Genomic DNA, 20,930 nt, shown 5'->3' with positions numbered 1-20,930 from the left:
AGGGGGCCATGAGGTAACAACCTGGGCGAGTCCAGTGGAGAATTGTTCTAAGGAATCTAAGGCTACGTTCACACTGCAGGTCTTAATGCTCAATTCCGATTTTTTTGATCAAATCCGATTTTTTTTCCTTGTGACCTGGCAACTGTTGTCGCTGAAATGGTGAAATTTTTTATGGCCTCCCAATGTGCAAAAGGTATCACATCACATCAGCAACATGTGAAAGGTACACAAACTTGTACACAAATACTCAATACCCTCGAAAAGTATCCGCTTATGTCACAATGTTGCCCTGAGGCAACGAAAAGAAAAACTGAATTTCTGAATATACAAAAGAAAAAACACTTAATAAAACCTGACAAAAACCCCTTTCTACGTCTTCTTACAATCAAAGATATTTTTTCTTACAGTTTATCTCATTTTTAATATGATTACTAGGGCAAATATTTTTACCTTTCTTCTCACACAATCCTGTGACCATGTGTCAGAAAAAGATTCAAACACTCCTATTGGTTGGCATCATTTAAATTTACATTTGCTGGGAATGAGGCTTAAAAACATTTTCTGTTGCCCAGGACCAACACTGTGTTCTAGAGGGCTAAGATTACTGACCCAGTATTGTTTGAAAAAAATGTATGTAAAAAAAAAAAACAAATCCAACGTTGATATTATAATCCCTTCAGCTAATTTACCTAATCTAATCATAGTCTAAGGAGCTAATTCCTGTTTATGTCTAAGCATTGTAAAATCAATTTCCTCAACATTTTGGAGAGGAATGAATGAACAGCCAGAGTATAAATGATAGAGAACTAAAAATAAAATTAAAACATAAACTGAGAATAACTAGGGATGATTATGATGACTATGACAAGAGGGCCTGGGACCTGGACCGAATCATGAACAACCTGACGTGACATGGAGGGAGGAAAAAAGATGAACCGACAGTGAACACAGGGAGACAGACTTAAATACACAAAAGGGTAATGAGAGAAGTGGAAACACCAGGGGAAACACAGCTGAACATGACACCACAGGGGATGCAAAACTAAACATACTGAACATGGAAACACAAGACTTTCAAAATAAAACAGTAAACATGGAGAGACGTAGACATGATAACACAAGCTTGACAACATGGAATATGCAGACATGAAACACATGATAGACTGGGGAGACATGGAACAGAAGGAGAAACACGTGAGAACAGATAAGAAAGATGAAAGCACTGACTTAACTAAAAGTAAAACAGAGAACAAGACAGACTGCACAGTGGACAGGAAAAGACTCATAAATAAGGAGACACAGAAGAAACATAAGCTAGACTAAAACTCAACTAAGACAAACTAATAATAATAATAGGACTTAACATTATCTCAATTTATAATAAGCAATCAAAACACAAAAAAACCTCAAAATGTTGGGTCACAGACTCAGCCCCCAGACACACACCCTGTTTTGTCATTATCCACATTTGGACATGTAAATATATGGAAAGGAATGAGAATGAAAAGGGAAATCTTCATGTAGAGTTCATTACAGACTTCAAAGGGCAACATTTACAACCTCTCCTGTATGTTTATTCAAACCTTTACACTTACTATATATTTTTTTTAATTTCTCATAGCTACATGTATTATGATCTACTTGAAAATAGAATAAAAGACCAAAGTGACATTGCCTTGTGCATGCAGTCCATGTCACTCTACAGTAGGTGTTGCTCCCTGTTTCCCCCAATGACTGTGTTAATATACTTCCACTTAACAGTAGTTTGACTCTATTAGTGACCACATAAAACTGATTACAATGGAGCATGTTTCAGTCTAGCCTACCATCACATGACATACATCTGAGATCAGAAAAGTGAAAACAGCTTATTATACACATCTTTCCCCATGCATATCTTTGATTGAAACATTAAAAAGTGAAAAATTGATTTAGATAATTTTAAGTGATCATGCAGAAGATGTGAAATTAAAAAAGTACAAACTGTATTGTATGTGTGAAAGTATTGATAGACTGATTCAATGTTTAATTTCACAAGTAGCTGTTTAATGGAAAGTTGTGCAGTTCCAACAGAACAGCAGATCTCTGTCCAATAACAGCTACAGTCTGGCCAGCATCTCTCTCTCTGTTCTTTCTGCACACATTTTCACAGCGCAAAAGATTCAACAGATGCTTCGCAATTTCTCTGAGAGCATACACAGCAGAAGGTTTACACAGCAATGAGAATAAGTAAGCGATATGAAACCGTACCTGTGCTTTACAATCTTTAGGTATATAGAACTACAGTGCTGAACTTCTTTCTGTTTAAACCTTGCAAAACTGTCTTGAGGACAGCAGAATAGTATATAGTAATGATGGCAAATGGGAGGTATGGCATGTTGGTACATGGGCTCCCTCTAGTGGTACGCTAAGTCTCCTAAAAAAAAAATAAGATTAAATAATACACCATGTTCTGACTGAGGAATTTCTGAAATATTAAAATATACAGTTCTGCTATCACTCCAAAATACATGAAGACAGAAAACTAAACAGCAGTGACATTTGTAGGGTTACTGAGGTTGGGCTAGCGGGGTATGTAATGATGTGATACGTGTTGGCTAGCTACACAGCTGTGGTTTGCATAATATAAACACATTAGCACAGTGAAACTGGAGGTTGAATGCTAACTTTTTTCCACAGATAAAAGTTAACGTGAGGGTTCCCGATGGTTTGGGACAAATGCAATTGCATGGCAGGATTCTGCAAACGGACCAAACTTCAGTCAGGAGAACAACTGAGATAATCCATCTACAATACGAGGTTAGTCATTAATATACTGCTGCATGGCCTGGACTGTAGTTACAATGTAAGGTTTGAAAAACAGAGCTTTAAAACTTACTGCCAATGAATAGTGGTAATAAAAAACGAGAGAGGCCAAGAGTGATTACTGCCTTTTTTTAGGGGCTTATTCAGATTAAATAGAACAAGATACAATGCATTAAAATGTGTTACAAACACAATAGCCTTGCAGAGTAGTTTGGACCCAGAAGCAGGGTTCATACGTCAGTGCTTAAAGACCGGATATCCCACCTGCTGTGAATGTTTTAATGCATTCGTCACATCCTGTTTATGACAGTTAAAATAAATAACATTCATATAAGAAATAAAATTGTCTCGTGTAAACTGTACACGGTGTTAAATAGGCCTATGCTTCTGTACTTTAATGTCGGTCATAAGGGTGGTACTTTAAGAGCCATATATTTTATGAGGTGGTACTCACTGTGAAAAGTTTGAGAATCACTGTTGTAGACAATCAACAGCCCAGAATCGTGGCGCCGGTTTAGCTCAGTACATTGAGCTGGCGACCACATGCCATACGGCTGAGAGTGGCTGGCCCGGATTCGAGTCCGACCCACAGCCCATTGTCGTGTACCCCCCTCTGCCCCCCTTTCCCGTCCTTGCTTCACTGTGTCTATCAAATAAAGCTGGAAGGAAGGCCAAAAAGACCCCAAAACACAGTCCAAAATGGAAGTGTGGGTGAAAATCAAATTGGAGCAGGCCAGGTTTAGGATAAAAATACTTGTGATATTTTGCAGGTTCTTGTAGATGAAAAGAACACATAAGAGGAGACCGTTGCCTGATGATACCAAGATGTAGAAAGTTCCAGAAAAAATTGCATATTCAACTTCCCAAAAATATCCAGCATGATCACCAATGTTCCCTCTAAGCTGCGCACGTGCGCAATTGCCTACTGCTGGCACGGTCTCTGCGCACAGAAAATCTGCGTTGCGCACAAAAAAAAATCTAACCTGAATTGAAATTAAAATTAATACTTCAACAATCCTATTTTGCAGTGTTAGTCAGTGAGTGACTGGCTGCTCCCATATGAGATTAGAACGATGGCACCTTATCCCATAGTTCAGCCAATAATGCATATATAAGCAGCCAATCAACGTCATTGACAGGCAATGACAGCGTCTTTATGTGCCGACACCGGTGTTTTAGCTGGCAAAGCGGCGTGGCTGATGTGGAGTGAAGCCACGTTAATGACAACATGTACAACCATTGGAGATGTGAGCAGGACAGACGGAACAATTGACGGAAAAAGTGTGGACTTTATACCAGTTTTTAAATTGTGTTGATAGGCCACGTAAAACCAGAGTTATGATAAAAAATATGCAATGTTTGGTTTTCTTCCTGAATACTATCGTTGTTTATATTTACTGCGGGAAGAAACGGTAAAAACGGCGATTTATAAGAAAAAAGGCACTCTCCGCCTGTGAGCAAAAACAAACTCCACCCCCTCTCCCTTTCCTATTCGTCCAAAAAAGTACCATGTCGACCAATCAAAAAATGATATGGCAACGTGACATCTAGTTGTTAAGAAACGGGGGGAAGTTTTAGGAGTGACGGCGGTGCTTTGAGATGTGAGAGATTTGCAACGTTTAGCGCAAATTAGTGTGTAGTGTAGTCAATAGTTTTGTTGTGTGTGTCAGAACAATGAGGCGACTGCTGAATGTTACAGGTGTTACAGCAGTGATACATCTCCTGTTGTCAGGCCTGCAGGTATCAGGCTGTTGTTCTCCTTTATCTCATAGTGGACAGAAATTATTTTTTGGAGTGTCACAAATAATTTGTGTGGCATCAGATTTGATGCAGAACAGCTGATTGTTCTGTAAATAGTTTGAAATGTTTATTTAAAGATGCCTTGGCTGCATGTAAAAAATAGCTGCAAAAAACTTTGTTGTTTGCCAAACTGAGTTACATTTTTGAAGAAGTAACTATATAATTAATTGCCCAACATTGGTCATTATATACTGTATTTTGCAGACAGAGAGTTACAGGACTCTCTCCCAGACCACAGACTCATAATACAAGTCAGAGCTTTATGAAAAAATTTAAAAAAAAGAAAGTTGTGTTTTTGAAATTGGAGTTATTTTTACTTCCAATAGTGTTAACACACTACACAGGTCAATTACTAGATTTTTTTTTTTTAATTTCCATTGTAAGTGGGCTAAAGCAGTTAATTAAAAGTAGTCTAACATAAATGTAAATGCTGTAATTTGATTATTTTAATAAACCATGTAACTTGGATGAATTCGATGCTGGCGTGACCACAGTGCACACGTCTGATGTCGCTCACAGTGGTCCAAGGGACCGCTCAGGGAGTTTGTGTGTTCGCTCAGACACGTGAAAAATTAGAGGGAACATTGATGATCACTCTCTTTCGTCAGCTGATGTGAAGTTGTTCACCATTGTCAAGTTTTTAGAAGACAGAAACACAAAACGATATTTCAAATTTAATTAAACACATTAAATGAGCACTTTTTTGAAAAAAACAAAATTTTGATTTCAGTTTTTGTATTTCAGGTAAACCATGAAGAGTAATTATGTACAGAATCTGGAGTAAAAACAAGTAGTGATCACAACTCTGAACATCAGCCGTCATGTCTTGTTTTGTGTTGCACTGCACTGTGGTGAAAAAGCTGTGATCGTCTTGAGATAACTGATAGTTTCTCATACTCAGTGAGTCATAGAGAGGCAGGGTTAACAAAAAACCACATAATAAAAAAAAATAAATAAATAAAACCCAGAAAACTTTTTGTGAGGTTGTGAGATACCCAGTACACACAGCATGTATGAGGTAAGTGAAATTTTATTTAAAATGTTTTTCTTCTTTAGTTGTGGCAGCTTTTCCGCTCATGCTCAGAACACAAACACATGTGCAAGCACACACACACACACACACACACACACACACACACATATATATATACATATATATATATATATATCTGAGCACTAGGTGCGGTGACTCCCAAGCTAGGCGAGTGGCTCCAGCAGATCCCGGGAACAACATCGGAGATCTCTGTCCAGAAGAGCGCAGTCCTGGGAACAGCTAAGATACTGCGCAGGACCCTCAAGCTCCCAGGCCTCTGGTAGAGGACCCGAGCTTGAAGGATAAACCGCCCGCAGGGGCGTGCTGGGTGTTGTGTATATGTATATATAGTGGAAGACTCTGCAGTGTGATGTAGAAGTATTTATCTTTTTGTCCTACCCCCTTAATGTAGCATGTCCAAGGCACATAGTGCTTGAAAATATGGAAAAACAAACAAGTGGTTTGCAGGTGGACACATGACAGAGGGTGGGAAAGTGAGAGCAATTGGCTTCTCTGTGCTTGGATTATGATAATGTAACAGTGTGTGTGTGTGTGTGTGTGTGTGTGTGTGCAGGTCAAACTGACTCAATCAATGAGGCAAGGCAACACTAAAAATGGATAAACATTCATTCTGCTGTATAAGCAGAACAACAACACCCAGTATATTTCCTGTTAAAACTCAGTAAGGTGTAACAGTATAGAAATATAACTGCAAAAACCCTACAATGATAAAGTGCATAGTGTAAGGCTGTTTTGAGAGCAACTGCTGCTAAGCCACATACTAGCTAATCAGATATCAGTTCTCTTGTTCAGGAAAATGTGGTTGCATTTAATACAGAGAAAGGATTGGTTGTAATCTGTGAGACATGCAGACTAAATATTGAATTGAGGACCCACATGCAGTGGAGTGAGTGAAGTTTGTTGAAATGTATTGGTGATGTCTATTGTATTCATTAATCATGTGGCGTGGCAAACAGAGCAGTCAGTTGGAGCTGAATATGACAGGAAAAAAATGTATTCATGCACTGTAAGGTAACACTGTATCATCTCCTGCAGGACGGGCTGCACATGTGATAGTGTCACCATTTTTCCTTTCTCCTGTTGTCGATCTTTCTCCCTAGTTTGTTTTAGGGAAAGGGCCGTATTTTAAAAAGGATTATTTTATGCTTGGGTTTGTGTTCATGTCAATTGGGCTAGGGGCAATATTATTTGGGCATTGTGCAATCCCTAAGTAGGGAGCTAACAACTCATAGGAATCTGCCCTTGCAAGTGTTTGTGATGAAATGATTTGTTGTGTCTAGTATAATTTAGTTGCGGTGGTATAAATTATTTCCTCACGGAAGCACATAGTGCATCCAATAAGTGTCCCTGTGATATTGTATTTATTTGGAGTGGATTTAGTTAAAAACAGCACCTGTGTGGGTTGTATGGTTGTTACTGGTCCAATTGTATTGCAAACCCTTTTAATAATACAATTGTATAAAGATTTGCTGAAACTGACCTATTGAGTTATTTATTCTTAACTCATCCCTGGACAGTCTTTTGACTTGAAGTTTGTATAAGTGGGATTGTAGTGATTGACCCAACACAACTTTAAGGAGTGTTTATTGCAAATCACACAAAATGCTTAGTTGACTGGTTTGACACCCAGTTCAGATTTTCAGCTGGTCTCCAGCACACACACACACACACACACACACACACACACACACACACACACACAAGCTGTGTGTTAGTGGAAGCTGCCCTGGCATCCTGGTGTGAAGTTGTTGCGGCTGCATTTGCAAAGGAGAGAATGTTGAAAGAGGAACTGGAGACCCAGTGCAGAAAGGTGCATTGCTGCATGTAATGGGGAAGGGATAGATGGCAGAGAAACTGGAAACCCTGTGACGAGAAAGGTTTGCTGTAGTTTAATGGAAAGGAGGGATAGTGGAGCAACAAACCAGCAACCCGGTGCCAATAATGTTGAATGATGGTCAAATGGCAAAACAAAAACAAAAAAAAAAACAGCCCCTGGTGCCAGGTTTGCTGCTGCATACCCCAAAAAAGAAAACAATAATGTAGAAACTGGCAGGAAGGGCTGCTGTGTTACAAATGAACAGTACATGAAAAGAAAAACTGTCATCCCGGTTCCGGGAAGTTGCATCTGCATGATGCAAAAGAGCGATAGAGAACTGATATGGAGAAGAAGACTGGCAACACGGTGACAATAATGTTTTTTTGTTTTTAATAATAGATGGCACAAGCTGCCAATCCAGTGCTGTGTGTGTGTGTGTGTGTGTGTGTGTGTGTGTGTGATTTACATTGCTGTGCTTGAGAGCCACCATCTACCGGAACCAAATTCCTTGTATTTGTCTGCACATATACTTGGCCAATAAACACGATTCTGATTCTGATTCTGATTCTGAAAAGTGAGCTGCTATATTTTGCGAATGAGGGTTAGAAGAGAGAGAGCCTGGTATCCCAGTGCAAAAAGCTTTCTGCTGCATTTGCAAATGAGGGATAGAGAGAGAGAACCTGCCGTCTTAGTGGTAGAAAAACTTGCTTCTGCATTTTGCGAATGAGAACCTGGAATCCCAACCCGGGTTGGGAATCCAGGTGTCAGGAAGTTTGCTGTTGCATATTGAAAAGGAAGGACAGTAGAGCAATGAACTGGCAACCCGGTGCCCATGTTATTATTATTTATTTAAGATAAGATGGCCTTTATTAGTCCCACAGGTGGGAAATTTGTTTTGTTACAGCAAAAGTGCAAAGTTATGTAGCAGAAATTAGAAAACACTGGAATGCAATAAAATACAATAAAATAAAATAAAATACTATATACAATAGAATAAAATAGAATAGAATAATATATACAATAGAATAAAATAGAAATACAAATACTATATACAACTGAGTAGGAAAATACAAAAACACAACTTCGTCAGAAGAAGAATTGCACGTATAGCAGTCTTATTGCACATGTGTGGGTTTGTGTGTTTGATCAGCTGCAAAAGTCTTTATTGTAGAGTCTGACAGCAGTGGGGAGGAAAGACCTGCGAAATCTCTCCGTCCCACACCGTGGGTGCCGCAGTCTCCCACTGAAGGAGCTGCTCAGTGCTGTCACAGTCTCATGCATGGGGTGGGAGATGTTGTCCAACAGGGATGACAGCTTAGCCACCATTCTCCTGTCACTCACCACCTCCACTGGGTCCAGAGGGCATCCTAGAACAGAGCTGGCCCTTCGGATCAGCCTGTTCAGTCTCTTCCTGTCCCCAGCAGAGATGCTGCCCCCCAGCAGACCACACCATAAAAGATGGCTGAGGCCACCACAGAGTCATAGAAGGTCTTCAGGAGTGGGCCCTCCACTCCAAACGACCTGAGTCTCCGAAGCAGGTACAGCCTGCTCTGCCCTTTCCTGTAGAGGGCGTCTGAGTTATGAGTCCAGTCCAGTTTGTTGTTCAGATGAACACCAAGGTACCTGTAGCTGTCCACAGCCTCGATGTCCATACCTTGGATGTTCAGTGGTTGCAGTGGAGGATGCTTGTGCCTGCGGAAGTCTACCACCAGCTCCTTGGTTTTATTGGCGTTGATCTGGAGGTAGTTCAGCTGGCACCAGTCCACAAAGTCTTGAGTCAGTCCTCTGTACTCCTTGTCGTCCCCATCAGTGATGAGGCCGACTATTGCAGAGTCATCAGAGAACTTCTGCAGGAAGCACTGGGTGGAGTTGTGGGAGAAGTCTGCAGTGTAGATGGTGAAGAGGAACGGAGCCAGAACCGTTCCCTGTGGGGCCCCCGTACTGCAGACGACCCTGTCCGACACACAGCCCTGAGTCCTCACATACTGTGGTCGGTCGGTGAGGTAGTCCAAAATCCAGGTAGTGAGGTGATGGTCCACTCCAGAGTTCTCCAGCTTGTCCTTCAGAACCGAGGGAAGAATGGTGTTGAAGGCACTGGAGAAATCAAAGAACATGATTCTCACAGTGCTCCCAGCGGTCTCCAGGTGAGCGAGGGAACGATGTAGGAGGTGAATGATGGCATCATCCGCTCCAATGCCAGGCTGGTAGGCAAACTGAAGTGGGTCCAGTGATGAGCTCACAAGGCGCCGAAGCTGAGCCAGGACCAGCCGCTCCAGGGTCTTCATCAGGTGGGATGTCAGAGCCACCGGCCTGTAGCTGTTGAGGTCCTTGGGGCGTGAAGTCTTTGGCACTGGAACAACACAGGAAGTTTTCCAGAGCTGTGGGACTCTTCCCAGCCTCAGGCTCAGGTTGAAGAGGTGCTCCATCACACCACACAGTTGGTCCGCGCAGGACCTGACGACCCTCGAGCTGATGCCATCTGGACCCGCTGCCTTCTTGGCTTTAATCCTCCTCAGTTCCCTCCGAACCTGGGTGGTTGAGAGAGACAGGCTGGAGCCTTGTGTTGAGTGTGTATAGGGCTTTGGAGCGTGATGTCACTGGAGGTGGGCCACGCCCCTTTCCGCCATGACAGTAGGCTAGACACAGGATACAGCTTCAGCTATGGTTCGTATGTGTTGTGTTATCAGTTGCAACGTTTGATCACACGATCGTGAAGGCAAGAAGCTGGATAATGGGCTCTCTTTTCATCGTTTTTCAACCTGGAGGCAACGTGAGGGATCCCATGTATCCGATATTACTAAACAAAGACGTCAGGCTTGCATTGCAGCGGTGAGACGAGCAGATCGAGTTCTGTGCAATCCCCAGCTTTTTGTTGGTTTGCTCTCCGCATCTTCTTTCCGGTGAGTTCTAAATTAATTCATATCACTATTAAAATGCTTTTAGTGTTATTTTCAATGTGCTGAGGTCATAGATAATGAGATAAAACATGCTAATGTGTGATGCTGCAGAACCACGTCATGTCATCATGTCGACTGAGTAGCTTATGATTTAGCATTATTGCAGGCAAACCAGCATATGAAATGGATGTAACAAATCCAGACTGGGCACCAACACTGCTCAACATACTAAATTGCTCTCATTGTACACTAATCCGCACATAACTTCCAGATGAATTACACACCTGTCATGTGCACTAATTTTATCTTACCGCCTTTGTCCTATCCCGATCTTTGCATACCTTGTCTGTGGAGTCAGCGCATACACAGCAAACCAGTTTAAGAATTATAAATCCCTGGAGGCCCACATCCAATTCACGAACGGCTGGGTGCAAGATTTGTCCATCTTTATGCCTCCACGCTGCGACAACTGTACGTTGTCGTTAAGACAAAGGTAAGTCGGTTTGAACATGATAACTTTCTAAACAACTTCCTTGTTACAGTTTTTGATTTGCACGTACAGCCAAACCATCTATATTAGCCTTGGTTCATTACAGACCTTTTATTAAAAGTGGTTTTTGTGTGTTTCAGGTACTGCACTCACAACGACTGAATGAAACTGCACTGTGACCTCGTTGTGTGGACACAGAGAGACCTGTCATACGCATCTTCCCTGATGTGGATTTCTGGGAACCACGTTTAAAGCAAGCACAAGACTTCTTTCTTAAAGTGTGTCTTCCTGAACTTGTTGGGAAATACTTCTCCAAACAATGTGCTGCTCTAAATAGCCTGTAATGTTTCATTTTGTGGTTCAAGATTGATGCCAGCTGTGTGTTGCCATGTAAATAGTTTGCATTTCATTTCTATGTACTTGCTAAGTACATGTGATAAGATCAAGAATAAAAAAAAAAAAACACATGTATACTATTCTTTTCTGTTTTATTGAAATTACTTCACACAAAGTACAATTATTTACAATGAACTACACATGCAACACAACAGCTTTATGAATACTCAACAAGAGCAAGTTTCATTTGGCGCTGGTTTGACAACCACACTGGGGCACATATTCACCAAAACACAGCAAACCTTAACAATCTTATCAAGCAGTGTTGTGTTTATTTCTGCTCTGCCCTGTTCATTGCATACACAATGCTTCGTCTGCCCTTTAGCTTCTGTGATGCTGTCTGTCCGATCACCACTGTCCACATTTACAGGTGGTACCTCAACCTCCACTTGTCCAACACAACTGCTGTCCACAGCTATGACATTGTAATTTTGTTGTTGTTCTTCTGTCAGATCTTCATCGATTACTTCTGCACGGGGCACACCATCAGACTCTGCAGCTGCATAAAAGCCTGTAAGATAAAATTAGTGCACATGACAGGTGTGTGATTCATCTGGAAGTTATGTGCGGATTAGTGTAAAATGAGAGCAATTTAGTATGTTTTTAGAGGCCCATGAGCAGTGTTGGTGCCCAGTCTGGATTTGTTACATCCATTTCATATGCTGGTTTGCCTGCAATAATGCTAAATCATAAGCTACTCAGTCGACATGATGACATGACGTGGTTCTGCAGCATCACACATTAGCATGTTTTATCTCATTATCTATGACCTCAGCACATTGAAAATAACACTAAAAGCATTTTAATAGTGATATGAATTAATTTAGAACTCACCGGAAAGAAGATGCGGAGAGCAAACCAACAAAAAGCTGGGGATTGCACAGAACTCGATCTGCTCGTCTCACCGCTGCAATGCAAGCCTGACGTCTTTGTTTAGTAATATCGGATACATGGGATCCCTCACGTTGCCTCCAGGTTGAAAAACGATGAAAAGAGAGCCCATTATCCAGCTTCTTGCCTTCACGATCGTGTGATCAAACGTTGCAACTGATAACACAACACGTACGAACCATAGCTGAAGCTGTATCCTGTGTCTAGCCTACTGTCATGGCGGAAAGGGGGCGTGGCCCATCTCCAGTGACGTCAACTCCAAAGCCCTATTGGATGCTGTTGTTGGGGGTGGGGAGGAGTGAGCAGGGTGAATAGAGGAGGTGTGAAGTGTCTGAGGTGTCAGAGGTGGAACAGCAGCAGTGGGGGTGGGTGAGTCTGCAGCCGATGTTGGAGACTGCCTCATGGCTGAATCAAATCTGTTGAAGAAATGATTCAGTTCATTTGCCCACCTCACATCCCTCCCAGGCAGAGAGTTCTGATGTTTGTGGCCTGAGATGGTTCTGAGGCCTCTCCAGACTTCACCAACATTGTTTTGCTGAAGCTGGTTCTCCATCTTCTGCCTGTAGCTGTCCTACAGGCAGAAGATGTTTGCCAAGGATAGATAGCTGGCAGAAAAACTGGCATCCTCGTGGCAGAAAGGTGTACTGCTGCTTTTGCATATGGAGGATAGATTCAGAAAAACTTGCTGCTGCATTTGCAAAGGAGGAATTGAGAAAGAGAACCTGGCATCCCAGTGGGGAAAAGCTTACTGTTGCATTTGTGAAAGAGGGATAGAGGAAAGAGAATCTGGCATCCCGATGCAGGAAAGGTTCACTGCTGCTTTGCATAGGAAGGATCTATGAAGAAAAACTAGCATCCCAGTGGTAGAAAATTTGCTGATGCATTTGCAGAAGAGGGATAGAGGGAATTGAAACAGGCATGCCGGTGCCAAAAACCTTGATGCTGCATTTTGCGAAAGAGGGATAGAGGGAAGTGCCCATAGCTTTTTTTTGTTTGTTTTTTGTTTTTTGTTTTGCAAACAATAGATAGATGGCAGAAAACTGACATCCGGAGGCAGAAGGGTTCCCTGCTGCCGTTTGCAATAATAGATGCAGAGAGGTTTGTTGCTGCATTTTCCAAATGAAAGATAAAGAAAGAATCTGGCATCCCAGTTCTGGAAGGGTTCACTGCTGCTTTGCATTTGAAGGATCAATAGAGAAAACAGGATTTTTTTAAAAAATGTGCAGTCTCAGATAATAAATTCCTGTCCCTACTCCACAGACCCACTCTCCGAATATCCCGTCATGGAGTTCATTACAAGCCTCAAAATTGCACCAAAGGTTAGAAACTGAGTTGCAGAAGTAGGATATCTGATGTGATCTTCCAAGCTTGTTCCCTTTAGAAAGACCCACAGGAAGCTGTTTTAATGCAGAGGACATAAAGTGCTGATTTCTCCATGTGAAGCTCAACTGAGCTGCTTTCATTGCAGTATGTGTTCACAGAGCGCTGTACACAAAAAGAGTAAAAGTGCCATAATAGCCAATAAAAATACAATAAAACACAATAAAAAAAAATGATAGTCTCAAAATAAATAATTAAAAAATAATATTTATTATTTAGTGACAATAATTACATAATGGTAGTCCCTCTTCAAGAACATGATTTACATATTCAAGTCTTGTCAGCAAATAACTACTGAGTAACTGAAGTAATGACGATATAACATTATTACATCATTAATAGTTAAAGCTGTATCAATCAGGTTAATGTCATGAACTGAATTAATAAATGCATTGTGTTACAAATACATTAGTCACATCTTGATGAAAACAAATGCAGTTTAGAAGCATCCAGAAATAATCCTGGGGCCTTAGAAGGGGCAAATGACAACACCCAAAGTCCATCATGGATAAGAGCTATTGTATAAGATGAGGCTCAAGAAATTAAAAATCACACATAGCAATGTTTTTCTGCTCTTTTTTTTTTTTAGATATTTTTTTTTTCTATTTGGCCTGAACAACTAAAGAAGCAGGATGTGCACTGATCAGCATGAAGGCAAGAGATAGCATCTGTGCAAGAAATTAAGCAAAGCATTACTAGAATAAATATTCATTCTGATACACAAGCAAAGCAACACCTAATACATTTCCCGTTAAAACAGAAAGTTAAGTCAGGTGTAACAAAAAGGAACTAACTAATCAGACAACAGTTCTTTAGTTCAGGAAATTGTGGTTGCATTTCATTATAGAGAAGGAGCTGTCATAAACTGCAAGATAAGCAGACTAAATGTTGAATTGAGGCACGGCCTGTGAAGGGAATCATGTTTCCATGGAAGCCTTGTTGTGTGCTGTTAAGAGACTTTTCTCTTTTCAGAGGGCTTTATTCTTGTACCATTATCAGAGAGATCAAGATCATTTGGTACTTTGACTATTGTACTATTCAAGAATGTGCTTGTTGATCTGGCTATAACTGCAAACCACTAAATTCAGATAGGCTGTTGTTTGTGTGGTGATTTTTTTTTTTTCTAAAACCTGGTTCCCTGTTTTCTGTTTGATGTCATCATGGGACCACCATGTGAGCGCTGATATTTAGACCACCAAAGAGGTGGTCCTCTGATTGCGGGCACTGTTGTCCTGTTTTCTTGTTTATGCAAAACAAGACAAAACAAAATTTTCAGCCCAGGTTGAATTTCAGATTGGAAGTGAAACGATAATTCAAGTGAAATGAAGTACGAAGGCATATGATTTAGTCCACTTTTATTTACATATATATTATTAGTTACATTAACAAGAGGAGAGGATAAAAGAAGAAATCAGATTCTTAGTTGGTGTGTGTGTGTGTGTGTGTGTGTGTGTGTGTGTGTGTGTGTGTGTGTGTGAATTAAATTGAATACATTCTTATTTCCCCTTCTACATATTGTAATGTCTAAACTTCAGAGCCCTGCATTAAACAGTTGTTCTTATTAGAACTAGGTCCCCTCAAAAGCTGATTTGTCCTCCTCTGAGCTTTCAAATTCCTGCTCTGATGTCTGGCCTTCCTCCACCTACTGCCCCTTATAGCTGTCCTGAGTAAAATAATGTCTGCCTCATCCTGCCCTCTACTTCCTGAAGTATGGACATTGGTTGAACATGCGAGGTACCCACACTTCTTTTGGAAGGGGTAAAACTATTGTGCATTTCTGAAATCCTACTAAATCAAAGTTAGGACTTGGAAATGGAAGAAACAACTTGAGTTTAAGCAACAGAATCATGCTATCTACAAAAACGTATCACTTAACCTCCTTTGTAGCCATAAAATCTGGAAGTTTCAATTTCCACCATTTTGAAAAGAACATACAGAAGGAGTCATGTAGCAGTCTAATACTGTTTTTCCCTAAAGTTTAAGTAACTGGACACATATTGAATTGTCTATTAAGTACAATTCATTTGACTTTTCACATTGTATTTAAGGTTCTGGTTATCTAGTTAAGGTTGATTGATATTTCTGTTACATCAGTGTCAGCATTTCAATAATTTTAAAGCATGTTTATCCCAACCTTTACACTTTTTGTGAATTAAAAAAAGTAATTTGTCATATCTACTTTAAAATAAAGGTATAAGTAAAAATACACCAGATATTGTTACTTTTACAGTCCAAGTTAATCTAATTACTGCTCTCCGTTTGCCTCAGTGACTGTGTTAATACACTTACACTTCAAAGTACTTTTAGACTCTGTCAGCCCAAGTCAATGTTTAACTTCGTTAGTGACTGTCAACTGATTAGTTGTGCAGTTCCATCTAAACAGCAGAGCTCTGCAATGTGAAATGTTGTGAAGTGTTCAGGCTGGTGCTTCTCTCTCTCTTCTTCCTGTTCACTTTTTCACAGCGCAAAAGATTCAACAGATGATTTCGCAACTTCTGTGAGAGCATATACAGCAGAGGGTTCATACAGCAGTGAGAATAGGCGAGCATTTCACAAATATGGTAGGCAAGTTCTAACCGTTTCAGTACATTACAATCTTTGTTTGTATTGAGAGACTTGATTAAAAGCATAATATGGTATGGCCCCCAGCAAATGAAAAAGACTCCAACAATACACAACAGCACAGCCACAGTCCTGAACTTCTTTCTGTTTAAACCTTGCAGAACTTTCATGAGGATGGCAGAATAGCAGAAAATAATGATGGCAAATGGGAGGAAGAATAGCAGTGACACTTGGAGATAACGTCCAAGCTTTTCTTCAGATTCATTCTCGCAATATTTAAAACCATCCCAGCTTTCAACCTTTACTTTCATTGCATCACTCATTGACGCTGAGATGCTGATGACCCAGGCAGCTATACAGGCACCGATTGCACACCTCTTCACTCTGGCATGGCTGATCGGCCAGTTGTGCAGTACAACAGTAGTAAAACGATCCACTGTCATAGCAGTCAGCAGAATGACACTGCTGTACAGACCAACATCGAATCCAGCAGTGATAACTTTGCAGACAAATTCCCCAAAGACCCAGTGGTGTAGATGATCAACAGCCCAGAATGGAAGTGTGATGGTGAAGATCAAATCAGAGCAGACCAGGTTCAGGATGAAAATATTTGTCACATTTTTCAGATTCTCGTAGATGAAAAGAACACATAAGAGGAGACTGTTGCATGTGATACTGAGGATGAAGATGAAGATGAAAAGGGGACCAGTGATGGTGGGAACATTAGTATCACAAAGGTATGCAGCACCATCACTCAGTCCAGATGTGAAGTTTGCCATTTTCAATCTTCTGGAAAACATACATATGAAATAAAATGGAATCAAACACAATGATTGAGCAGTTTTCTCTAAAGTGACAGAAACTGTTGATTTTGGTTCTAGTTTTTGTATATTATATAAAACCAAAGTGACTAAAAAAGTATCAAATTTCAGAAAACAAACGCAGCAACTTACCGCAAACATCAACTGTCAAGTCTTCTGCTGAACTGCCCTGTGATTCATCACAAAAGCTGTGCAATGTTCTTCGGAAAACTAATAGTTCCTGTTTATTTCACATTCATTCAGAGATTCTGCCTTAACAAAAACCACATCATGAAAAAAAAAATTCAAAGTTAACTTGTGAAACAAATTGTCACATGAAAAATGAAACTTCATCAAATTAAACCTGACAAATAACTGTCTATATGTATGTTACATTCCTCTAAACTTACCTCAATCTCAGGTCTTCTGTTGAATTTCACTGTGGTGAAAAACGTGTGATGTTCGTGAGATATCTGATAGTTTGTCTTGTCTTTGAGCTAGAGTACCACCCTAACGAAAGCCACACTGTGAAGAAAAAAAAAGCAAAAAAGCTTGAGCAATCACTTTTTTTTACATTGAAATGAAATGAAACAGTGTTGAATGTATGGGGGGTTTTTTCAAAGCCATCTAATCAAAACAGACTCATAAATAAATAAATGTAACTTTTGTTTTGTTTTGGGGGTTTTTTAAGCATGAGGATATTGATGATCTAAAATTAGAAAAAAAGCAGAAACCCCAGTATTCTGTTCGAAAGAAAGTATTTCTTACTGAAAACATGTAAACATGATATAAATACAACTAAATATGAAAACATAAAATCCAACACAGATCATAAAAATGGTGTTGATTTATGATATCTCTAATGCTGTGTAAAGCATAAAAAGGTAGATGAACATAATAAAAGTGCTAAAGTAGTACAGCAGCAAGGCTCTTGATGAGGAAGCAGATAAGAAGAGGAAGAAAACTAAACATGAAACAAAACATGTTACACATCACTGTGGTTAAAAAGAAGCCTCACACTCTTATTCTATTTTCTTCTGTTAGACCCTTTACAGTAGGGCCGCACTCTGACCCCACCAGCCTGATTTGTCTGAGATCTTGTCACCAGAAATTTGCCATTGTTATAGAGCCTGAATATTTGAGTTACTATAATAGTTTTGGCAGCAAAAACCATCCATCCATCCACCCATCCATCCATCCATTTTCTTCCACTTCTCTGGAGCCGGGTGTTGGAGTGATTTTGTGCTGCAGGCACACTTGCATGTAACATTCTGGTTTCCTTATTTAGTAAGGAATGTTTACTTCCTGCCATTTATGGGCTCACCTATGCTTGAGTATGGTGGACCATTAAAAGGGGTTAAGCCATATACGGGGTGAGGGGAGATGACCCTTTTTATGACTAGGGATGTTGTTAAAACAGTTGTAACCAGGAAGTTACGTATACAAACACACACGCATGCACACACACGCATGCACACACACACACACACACACACACAGTGCCTTAACTTTTATGACACACCATATGGGTTTTACAATGGGGTGTTTGTGTAACTGTTGTCACTGAATAAAAGGCTGCGAGGGGAGACTGGAGTTTTGAAGTTGGCTGGGATCAGGTGGGGAGCTTGTAGCTCCAAGATCCTGACCAGACCGGCTTCCCTTCCATGTTAAAATGAATTGAGCTCTGATTATCTTGCTTTGTTCACGGTAAGAAGTCTCTGAACTAGCGAGGCCTGCGAGTGCAGACCTAACACCGGGTTGCAGGCACAGCAGCCAAAGCAGAGAAGGCCAGACCTGTCTCTCCCTGGCGTCCTCCTCTAGGTTATCAGGGGAACACCAAGGCATTAACAGGTCAACCAAAAGGTATATTTTCTCCAGCATGTCCTGGGTCTGCCCCAGATTCTTCTTCTGGTGGGCCAAAACCACCTCAACTGCATCCTTTCGACGTGGAGAAGATAATCGGAGCCCCTTCCAGATGGCCAAACTTCTCACCCTGTATCAAATAATAATAATAATAATAATAATAATAATAATAATAATAATAATAATAATAATAATATGTCTGTAAAGGTTCTCAGTCATCCAGGTCATCGTAGTCAAAGGAGTTTGCAAAGAAAAGCGTCTGGACTTCTTTAAGTTGCTTTTCAAGCAACTTAAAGAAGTCCAGACGCTTTTCTTTGCAAACTCCAATAATAATAATAATAATAATGTATACTTTATTGATCCCCGTGGGGAAATTCCTCTCTGCATTTAACCCATTCACTTACTAAGGGAGAGGCCAGCCATCCTTTGGAGAAAGCTCATGTCCACCACTTGTATCTGCAGTTTTGTTCTTTCAGTCACTACCCAAAGCTCATGACCATAGGTGAGCGTAAGGACGTAGATTGACCGGTAATTCAAGAGCGTCACTTTTACGCTCAGCTATCTTTTAACCACGACTGCATTGTTGTAGCTGCAGCACCAGTCTGTCGATAGGTCTCTCGCCCCCCTCTCCCCTTAGCTCAAACCAATTTTTAATAATCTTCGCTAACCAGCAAAAGTTAATATCTGCCATTAACAGCTGCCACTCCCTTTTAATGTTGTTTTGTTGTGTTAATCCCAAATTATTAAATGTTTCTAGAATACTGGAACCAGATCTTTGGTCACAGCAAATCTCAAGTCCCTTATCTCTTAAATTTGGCTTGAACAGCTAAGCCTCTTGACCAGGGGTGCCCAATCCTAGTCCTCGAGAGCTACTTTCCTGCAGCTTTTAGATTCATCCTTGTTCCAACACACCTGAATCAAATGAATGTCTTATTATCAGGCCTTTGCCAAACTTGATGGCATGCTGAAGAGGTCATCAAACCATTTGATTCAGCTGTGTTGGAGTAGGGATGCATCTAAAAGATGCAGGACAGTAGCTCTCGAGGACTAGGATTGGGCACCCCTGCTCTTGACTATGTTTGTAGGTGCCAGTCACTTATTACAACTAATTTTCTAACATAAATATTTTTAAGTAATAGAAGTAGATCTAATCGGAGATGAGTAGAAGTTTGGGTCTGGGTCCCAGTGGGTCTGTGATGCAATGTTTATGCGTTTGGTCTTTTATTTCTGGTTTCTTTAATGTTCTGAGGTTAAGATTGTGTTCCAGGTTTTGTTTCTTATTATAGTTGTAATTGCTCTCTGCCACAGGTGTCGAACTCCAGGCCTGGAGGGCCGGTGTCCTACAGGTTTTAGATGTGTCCTTGATACAACACAGCTGATTTAAAGGCAGCATGTTTTGAAGTTCTCCAGAGGCCTGGTAATGAACTAATCATTTGATTCAGGTGTGTTGAACCAGCGTGTTATCTAAAACCTGCAGGACACCGGCCCTCCAGGCCTGGAGTTCAACACCCCTGCATGCCTACTCTTTGTAATGTCAGGTTTTAGTTTGTCAGCTTTCAACCAACTACTTTCATTGCATCACTCAGGGATGCTGAGATGCTGATGACCCAGGCAGCTACACAGGCACCAGTTTCACATCTCTTCATTCTGGCATAGCTGATCAGCCAGTTGTGCAGTATGACAGTAATAAAACGCTCCACTGTCATGGCAGTCAGCAGAATGGCACTGCTGTACAAACCAACAAGCACCAGTCACGAATTTTCAGACAAATTCCCCAAAGATCCAGTCATGTAAACAATCAACAGTCCAAAAAGGAAGTGTGATGGTGAAAATTAAATCAGAACAGGCCAGGTTCAGGATAAAAATACTTGTGATATATTTCAGGTTCTTGTAGATGAAAACAACACATAAGAGGAGACCGTTGCCTATGAGACTAATGATACCAAGATGTAGAAAGTTCCAGAAAAAATTCCAAATTCAACTTCCCAAAAATATGAGACATGATCGCTCACTTTCTGCAGCTGATGTGAAGTTGTTCACAATTGTCAAGTTTTTAGAAAACAGAAACACAAAACTAGATATTTCAAATTTAATTAAACACATTAATTGAGCACTTTTTGTAAAACTACTACATTAGGTAAACCATGAAGAGTAATTATGTACAGAATCTGGAGTA

General features: G+C 40.5%; 2 protein-coding genes and 1 long non-coding RNA gene across 6 annotated transcripts in view; 1 reads left to right on the top strand and 2 right to left on the bottom strand.

The window, feature by feature from the left end:
• Positions 1 to 20,930, bottom strand: part of LOC102083165 (C-C chemokine receptor type 4) — a 129,784-nt gene that overhangs the window by 43,013 nt on the left and 65,841 nt on the right. The gene's annotated exons all lie outside the window — the stretch shown is intronic.
• On the top strand, positions 10,326 to 11,065 carry LOC112842719 (uncharacterized). Its single transcript, XR_003214711.1, has 3 exons — positions 10,326 to 10,375; positions 10,731 to 10,865; positions 11,003 to 11,065. It is a non-coding gene; the product is annotated as an uncharacterized LOC112842719 (long non-coding RNA).
• LOC102075858 (chemokine XC receptor 1-like) lies at positions 14,883 to 17,419 on the bottom strand. Of its 4 annotated transcripts, none has more exons than XM_005476498.4 (3): positions 17,302 to 17,419; positions 17,045 to 17,164; positions 14,883 to 16,880 (listed from the first exon to the last, which is right to left on the bottom strand). In XM_005476498.4, exon 3 carries the CDS (start codon positions 16,868 to 16,870, stop codon positions 15,905 to 15,907), a length of 966 nt encoding a protein of 321 aa, XP_005476555.1. In that variant the 5' UTR covers positions 16,871 to 16,880; positions 17,045 to 17,164; positions 17,302 to 17,419; the 3' UTR covers positions 14,883 to 15,904. The 4 variants fall into 4 exon arrangements, with proteins under 4 accessions (XP_005476555.1, XP_025755745.1, XP_019203473.1 ...); XM_025899960.1 differs by having other exon boundaries at positions 14,883 to 16,877; XM_019347928.2 differs by having other exon boundaries at positions 17,045 to 17,160; positions 17,302 to 17,399.

Source organism: Oreochromis niloticus, linkage group LG18 (genome assembly GCF_001858045.2).
Source record: "Oreochromis niloticus isolate F11D_XX linkage group LG18, O_niloticus_UMD_NMBU, whole genome shotgun sequence".
Taxonomy (NCBI): domain Eukaryota; kingdom Metazoa; phylum Chordata; class Actinopteri; order Cichliformes; family Cichlidae; genus Oreochromis; species Oreochromis niloticus.
This window is presented reverse-complemented; position numbering and strand designations above follow the sequence as displayed.